Source organism: Monodelphis domestica, chromosome 2 (genome assembly GCF_027887165.1).
Source record: "Monodelphis domestica isolate mMonDom1 chromosome 2, mMonDom1.pri, whole genome shotgun sequence".
Lineage (NCBI taxonomy): Eukaryota > Metazoa > Chordata > Mammalia > Didelphimorphia > Didelphidae > Monodelphis > Monodelphis domestica.
Genome location: NC_077228.1, coordinates 195,977,127 through 195,985,121, shown reverse-complemented (window position 1 = coordinate 195,985,121; position 7,995 = coordinate 195,977,127). Strand labels below are relative to the sequence as shown.

The 7,995-nt window shown below is 35.9% G+C and overlaps 1 protein-coding gene across 1 annotated transcript; it reads right to left on the bottom strand.

The window, feature by feature from the left end:
- Window positions 1–2,673: 2,673 nt before the first annotated feature.
- On the bottom strand, window positions 2,674–3,857 carry LOC100013470 (keratin-associated protein 9-1-like). The gene has a single exon (XM_001364591.3). It carries the CDS (start codon window positions 3,780–3,782, stop codon window positions 3,201–3,203), a length of 582 nt encoding a protein of 193 aa, XP_001364628.2. The 5' UTR covers window positions 3,783–3,857; the 3' UTR covers window positions 2,674–3,200.
- Between the last annotated feature and the right edge of the window lie 4,138 nt (window positions 3,858–7,995).

Below are 7,995 nucleotides of genomic sequence, written 5' to 3'. Positions count from 1 at the left end.
AATGATATGTACAATATATGTGTGTGTATGATTTGATATATAAAGAGACTATAGCAATACAACATAAGGATTCTTCACTATGACCAGGTGGGATTTACACTAGGAATACAAGGCTGATTTAATATTAGGAAAACCATCAGCAAAATTGACCATATCAATAATCAAACTAACATAAATAAGATGATTATCTCAATAGATGCAGAAAAAGCCATAGACAAAATACAACTCCCATTCCTATTTAAAACACTAGAAAGTATAGGAATAAAAGGGTCTTTCCTCAAAATAATAAGCAGTATTTTTTAAAAACCATCAGTTGTCATTTGAGGAATCTATTTGCCAATAGAAACATAGGAATGATATGAACACAATTAGAAAGTATTTTTCACACTAATAAAATTGGGTGTAAACAATTGGAAAAACATTAATTGCCCATTGGCAGGTTGAGCTAATATAATGAAAATGATAATCTTATCTACATCAATTTACTTATTCAGTGCCATATCTATCAAACCACCAAAACTATTTTACAGAACTAGGAAAAATAATAAAAATCATCTGAAAGACCAAATTGTCAAGAATATTAAGGGAACTAATGAAAAAACTGTGATGGATGCTGACTTACCAGTACCAGATCTTAGATTTTACTATAAAGCAGTAATCATCCAAACAATCTGGCCTGGCTAAGAGATAGAAGAATAGATCAATACAATAGACTATAGGTAAATGACCTCAGCAATCTAGTGTTTGATAAACCCAAAGATCCTAGCTTTGGGCATAAGAACTCACTATTTGACAAAAATTCTGGGAAAATTGGAAAATAGTGTGACTAATGTTAGGTTTAGACTTTAGATTAACATCTTACAGCTTATATACCAAGATAAGGTCAAAATGGGTATGATATTTAAACATAAAGAGTGATATTGTAAGTAAATTAGGGGGGCATAGAATAGTTTCCCTGTCAGATTTACAGAGAAGGGAAGAATATAAGACCAAATAAAATAGAGAACATTACAACAAGATGTAAAATGAATGATTTTGATTATATTAAATTAAAAAGTTTTGTACAAACAAAACCAATTCAACCAAGACTAGAAGGGAAGCAACAAAATGTGAAAAAAAATTCATAAAAAATTTCTTGGATAAAGGACTAATTTCTCAAGTATATAAAGAAATTAATCAAATTCATAAGAATGCAAGTAATTCCCCAATTGATAAATGGTCAAAGTTAATGAATAGGCTGTTTTCAGATGAAGGTCTCAAAACTATCAATAAGCAATCATATGGAAAATGTTCTAAATCCCTTTTGATTATAGAAATGCAAATTAAAATAACTCTGAGGTATCACCATACACTCATCAGGTTGGCTAATATAACAGTAAAAGAAAGTGAAAAATGTTGGAAGGGTTGTGGCAAAATTGGGATACTAATACATTGTTGGTGGAATTGTGAACTAATCCAACCTCTATGTGTAGCAATTTGGAACTATGTCCGGAGGACTTCAGAACTATGTATATCCTTTGATCTTGCAATTCCATGACTAGATCTGTATCCCAAAGAGATTTTTAAAAGTGGGAAAAGGATCTACTTGTACAAAAATGTTCATAGCAGCTCTTTTGGTGGGAGCAAAGAATTATAAATTGAGGGGATGTCTATCAATTTGGAAATGGTTGAACAAATTGTGGTATATGATGCTGATGGAATACTATTGTGCTATAAGAAATTATGAGCAGAATGATTTCAGAAAAGACTGGAAAAACATACATGAACTGATGCAAAGCAAAATAAGTAGAAATATTGTACAGAGTAACAGCAATATTGTATGATAATTAGTTGTGAAAGAAAGCTACTCTCAGCTATACGAAGATCCAGTACAATTCTGAAGGACTTAGGACAAAGAATGCTAACCACCTTCAGAAAAAGAACTGCTGGAGTTGGAATGCAAATCAAAGCATATGATTTTTCACATTTGTTTGTATTTTCATTTTGTGGTTTTGGTTTTATATGAATATTTTCTTACAACAATGAGCAATATGGATATATGTTTTGCATAATACTTGTAAAATGAAGAAAAAAGAAAGAATGAAACACCTGAGAAATGAAGCATCAATTAAACTTTCCGAGATAAGTGATTCTAGACTATAACACATTATTTTCAAAATATATTTTATAACTATGTGGTAGAAATTGATTTGGTCAACGATCTCCTCCTTAAGCTAGTGGGCATACAGAGGAGGGAGACATAAATGGTAAAGGATTTTAATTTCATGGCATATGAAAATGGGCTGAGGGAACTTAGATGTTTGACCTAGAAAAAAGAAGACAGGAGGGATGTGAAAGCTATTTTCAAGAACTTAAAATATTGTCATATGGAACATGGACTTAATCTGCTTGAACCCAAGTGGAGGGACCAGGAGCCATGGGAAGAATTTGCAAAGTGGAATATTTAGATTTTATGTTTGAAAAATCATCCTAAAAGAGATGTCCCAAAGTAGAAGTGGTTGCCTTGTGCAGTGGTTGGTTACTCCTCTTTGAAGGTCTTTAAGCAGAGGTACAGGATGGGTACTGAAGATCCATCAAAATCTGAAGTCCTGTGATCATGTGATTCTGTGAATTGCCCAGATACTGAGATAGAGCATAATATAAGAAAGAATAAGGAAGACCACTTCACTTCGTTGTTTATTTATTCGTTGCCAAGAAATATGAGTTTTATTTGGACATTAACAAACACAAAAACAATGATAAATCAGCATAAGAGGGAATCTAGAAGGAAAAAAAAATCCTTGGAATCTCAGTAGTGAAATCTTAGAGTGAGAAGTGGTATGTAGTTAATTTTCTTCTCAAACAGCATAGTCTGGAGATTTAAAGTTAAGAAGGAGCACAAGAAGGTTGGAGGATTAGATTTTGGTTTGACTTGAACTTAAAATTAAACTAAAAATTATTGCACGCATAGGATGAAAATACATCTACTATCACATTTGTTCATGTAAAGAGGAAGAGATCTCTTCTACAACATTTAAAAATTTTAAAATGTAGTAGGCAATAGTTTGCATTGAAGAAGAAACCAAAGAGGGAACCACTAGTGGAGGTTTTGAAAAGTGTGTCTTGTGAATTAGCTTAAAAATTGGTTGACTGTACCAGTTCTATTTATCCTGACTGACATTAGGTGAGAATGATAAGCAGTCATGTACAAGACCATACATTTAACAGCAAGAGGAGCCACAGCAGGCTGGGCGGCAACAGGTGGTTCTGCAGCAGGTGGTCTGGCAGCAGGTGGGGCGGCAGCAAGGCTGGCAGCAGCTGGACACACAGCAGCTGGGGCGGCAGCAACTAGACTGACAGCAGGTGGGGCGGCAGCAAGGCTGGCAGCAGCTGGACACACAGCAGCTGGGGCGGCAGCAAGGCTGACAGCAGCTGGGGCGGCAGCAAGGCTGACAGCAGCTGGGGCGGCAGCAAGGCTGGCAGCAGCTGGTCACACAGCAGCTGGGGCGGCAGCAAGGCTGGCAGCAGCTGGTCACACAGCAGCTGGGGCGGCAGCAAGGCTGGCAGCAGCTGGACCCACAGCAGCTGGGGCGGCAGCAAGGCTGGCAGCAGCTGGACCCACAGCAGCTGGGGCGGCAGCAGGTAGACACAATGCAGGTGGGCCTATAACAGTTGGTCCTGCAGCAGGTGCTCTGGCAGCAGGCTGGCCTAAGGCAGCAGGCAGGGCGGCAGCAGCAGGGAGCACAGCAGCCAGAGCCACAGCTCAGGCCAGAGCAGGTGGAGCCACAACAGGAGCTGACCATGGTGTTGCTGGGTTAGGTTTCTGGGTTGGTTTCCAAGTGAGTGAGTGACTTGAGTATGAATGTATCCTGACTCCACAGCGTTCTTTTATATCATCCTGAATGACAGCCATCTTCAGTAATAGTTTATTTCCTCATTATTCTTTAGCAAGAGAGAAAAATGACCCTCAAATTAGGCAATTTCTGTTATGATGAAAAAATATGTATTTCCTCTAGCCTGTTAGGACTCATCTACTTTTCTGTATATCGGCTTAAATGAAAATCTATCTGCTAAACAGAATATTAGAAATAGAAAAATTAGAAGTAGCCTCAGAGACCCCCTCCCAATCTATATTGAACAACAAGCATAATATGAACGCAGTTATGAATCAATTTAAAGACATCACTTCTATTTTTTTTTCCTGCATTCAACTTCTAATCCTCATGTGAGAGCCAGAGTCCAGCCTTTGATGTCACTCACTACTGTCTATGTATCATCCCATGACTCACAGAGAGATATAGTTTGTGTGTGATGAAGATATCCTTAAGGAAGTGTTCATGAAAACATGAAAATGCTCTTAAGTGGCCTTTTATTTTTAGAGCTAAACAAACTTGAGAAAAGTGTTTCTATTTTTGATCCTCCTAAATCCTAGTGCCTCCCTCTTCAATTAATTCAAATTTATTTTCTATATACCTTGTTTTTACATAATGGGTTTTATGTTGTCTTCCCATTATTTTTGTAGCCCCAAGGCATATTTCTGTGCCAGGAATGCAACAGGGGTTATATACATATATACATATACATATACATATACATATACACAATTTAATAGACTAACATTTCATGTACAATTAAATAAAGAATGACTGTAGGGACAAGGGGGTTGTTCCCTGCAGTCCTGAATCAGCGATGATCATTGCTAGACAATACGGTTCAACTTGATTGAAATTTTATATTGATAATAGAAACAACTAAAGATGTAAACTCCTTTTTTATGTTAAAAAATAAATTTTAGGGTAGTTCTTGAGTGGCAGGGGAGTGGTTCCATTGATGATGGGTGAAACAGTATCTTCAAGCCCCTTGGATGTTGCAGAATAAGACATCGATGATGGCTCCCTAGAGCTTTCGGGTAGGAGCAAAGTAGGGCTGGAAAGGGCCTGAACAAGACACATTAGAGATGATCCAGAGCTTCTTTCAATGCCAGGATACCAGTTCCAGAAAGGGTGATAATTTTGACTCCTTATGGGCAGCTGAAGGAGGTGATAGACATGTACTGAGTATTAGCAAGATATTTTTTGAAAAACAATTCCCAGTTTTAACACAGTAAATATGAATTCAAAGAAGAGCAAAAGACTATTAATAAAACTGAAACACTTTTTCAATTATGAGGTGCAGCTTTATAGTCCACACTGTCTCAAGATGAATTTAAACTAGAGGACCAGAGAAAACCAGAACCAGTCTCAAAAAATATTCTTACTTTTAATTAAATAATTATCCTTCGATAGGATATTCCAATAAGGCTAATTTTAGTGCCTGGTGAAGAGTTTAAAATTTGAGAATGGTGATGAAGAGGGTACTCCTAGAGTTTCACATATGAAAGGCATATATTTAACCCCTTCTCATGGTATAATCCCTTCAAGATAACAGTTACATTTATATTTATTCATATATTTATTTTAATGTGTACATTGAAAAATTAAACATGGGTATAGCTGTTTTCTTTAAATTTAAATACTATAAGTCTCAGAAAAAGATTTGATTTCATGGTGATGGATAAAACTAAACCTGGGCCAATTGTCGTAAATCTATATAAGAAATCCACAGACTTTAAAAGAAATAGTTGTTGACCAAGAAACCACTTTCATTAAACCTTGCACTGTGAATCTTGAAATTTCTCAGACTTGTGAATGTTAAAAATTTCCCCATTGGGGAATTCTCCATTGGAACAATTCCCTACTGGGAACATTCCCCATTTGGACAATGAGAACTCTACTTAGATCAGAAATGGGAAGACCTCTACTCCACCCTTACTTAAGACTGCTTTAGGGGAGAAAACTCCTTGCTAAACAATGAAAGTACTTAAACCCATACTTATAATGAGGCAAGAAGTTCTTTAAGCCATGCCTATTTTTAGAATTAATACAATGGGGTGCTAAGTACCTATTAAAGGTCAGGCAACTTGTAAACTTACAAGGAGCAAAGAGGTGAAAACTTATTCAGAAGTTTTTTCTGGTTCAAACTTACTAAAGGGACTAGTCGACTCAGCTGTGAATTCAGAATGGGCTGTCCTTTGGAAAACATCTACTGTGATTGGTAGATGGAAGAATTTAGGGGAGGTGACATAGGAGAAAACCCCCTATATAAGAAAAAGGAATCTCTTGAGAAGAGGAGCTCTTGAGATATCTTGAGATATACAGGCTCTTGAGAGACAATCTCTAAGGAGGTCTTTCAAGGAAGGCTGACTCTGGCTGGAACTCCCTCTGGGGAGACTCTGTCCCCCTGAATCCTCACTTGAACAGATCTTGTGGTGAGTGATTAAGGACTGACTGATTTTTCTCTTAGGGCTTAGGCCTGGGTTGGCCAGGACTGGCCAGGGCCGGCTTATCCCTTTCTCATTATTCCCCTTTTTCTCTCTTTCTTTCTTTAATTCCTCATTGTATTATTAATTAAAATCTCTATAAAACCCAGTTGACTTGGGCATATTCATAATTGGGAATATTTCCCTGGCGACCACCTTATATTAGATTTAAAACAAGACACTGTAGTGAAAACATATTTTCTGCGGTCAAAATTTACTCACCCACTCTTATATCTATCACAATTTATATCTTCAACCATTTTAACTCTTATAGTTTATGTCTCCCACTCTTTTAAATGCCACAGCACAAAGAATGACTAGAGCATGAATGTCCTAGAACATCTGTGAACTGAACCATTCACTACAATTCAAGTCATCGTAGCTTTTGTGTAGCACATGCATCCTTCAGTATTCAGACAACAACACTACTCGAGTCAGTAAATGAAAAGTCAGATAATTCCACAGTTGATCCAGAGAGATTTAAAAAATCCAATCCATCACAGAAGACTAAATATTCATTTATAAAGGATTCCATTTGAACATAAGTTGTTCCATAGGTTTTTTAAAAGTCTTTGACTTTATGAATGAATTGCGTACAGGTAAAGTTATAGTTTTAAATTTCCTTGGTATTGAGAATCACACTGGAAAGAATAGGAAATACCCATCTCTCATCTGAAAATACTAATATGAATTCATGCAAAGATTTATTTACCTAATTCACTTGTGAGTCAGTGAATTTTTTAGAATTTTTGTTGTTCAGTCATTTTGAGTCATGTCTGACTTTTTATGACCCCATTTGAGGCTTTTCTACTACAATGGTTTGCCATTTTCTTCTCTAGAACATTTTACAAATGAGGAACTGAAGCCAACAAGGTAGAATGATTTGCCCATAATCACATAGCTATTAAATATCTGAGGCAGAATTTTGAACTCATGATGATGAGTCTTCTTGATTCCAAATCCAATGCTCTTATCTCATGCACAATCGATTTGTTCAATTCCTTTGAAAATGGGTGTTTACTTCCCAAAACATCATGTCTAAAAGAATTTACAAACTTGTACAATGTTTACCAAAGGTAGCTCACCACTGACTTTTCATTAGATGATTTCTTATTAATAAGTTGCAGAAAAATTAGTAATTTTATTATGAACATAGTTAAATCATATGAGGAGAGGATTTTTCTAATATTTGAGCAGCTAATTCAACAAATGCATTTAGGTAAAATTTATCTAATGAAGCAGGTTATTTTTACATATTAAGAGACTAGTCCTCCAAGCTCTCATTTCTTGTTCTTATTATTTTCTTCTTCATCTGAGAGCGATTCTAGATGTTGCAAATAAGAGGAACCTAGACATTAACTAAATGATTTTGATTTTATTACAGTGTTCAGTTACTATGATGCTATTGAATTTTTTTTTTGGAAATTTCTAAGTCATCTAGTCCAAATATTATTCAGTCAGTTGCCTACAGAGACCTTGCAAGAGTAACATGTTTGAATCCAGAAATCAATTATGAATCCTTGAAAAACTTGTATATTTCTGATAGCAATTTGTTTTCAAGTTTGAAAAACTATCCTAAATTTTGTTTCTGAGATAATCAGCTAGTTGGTAGATGTGTGGTGGTATCTCACAGTTGTTTTAATTTGCATTTCTTTAAT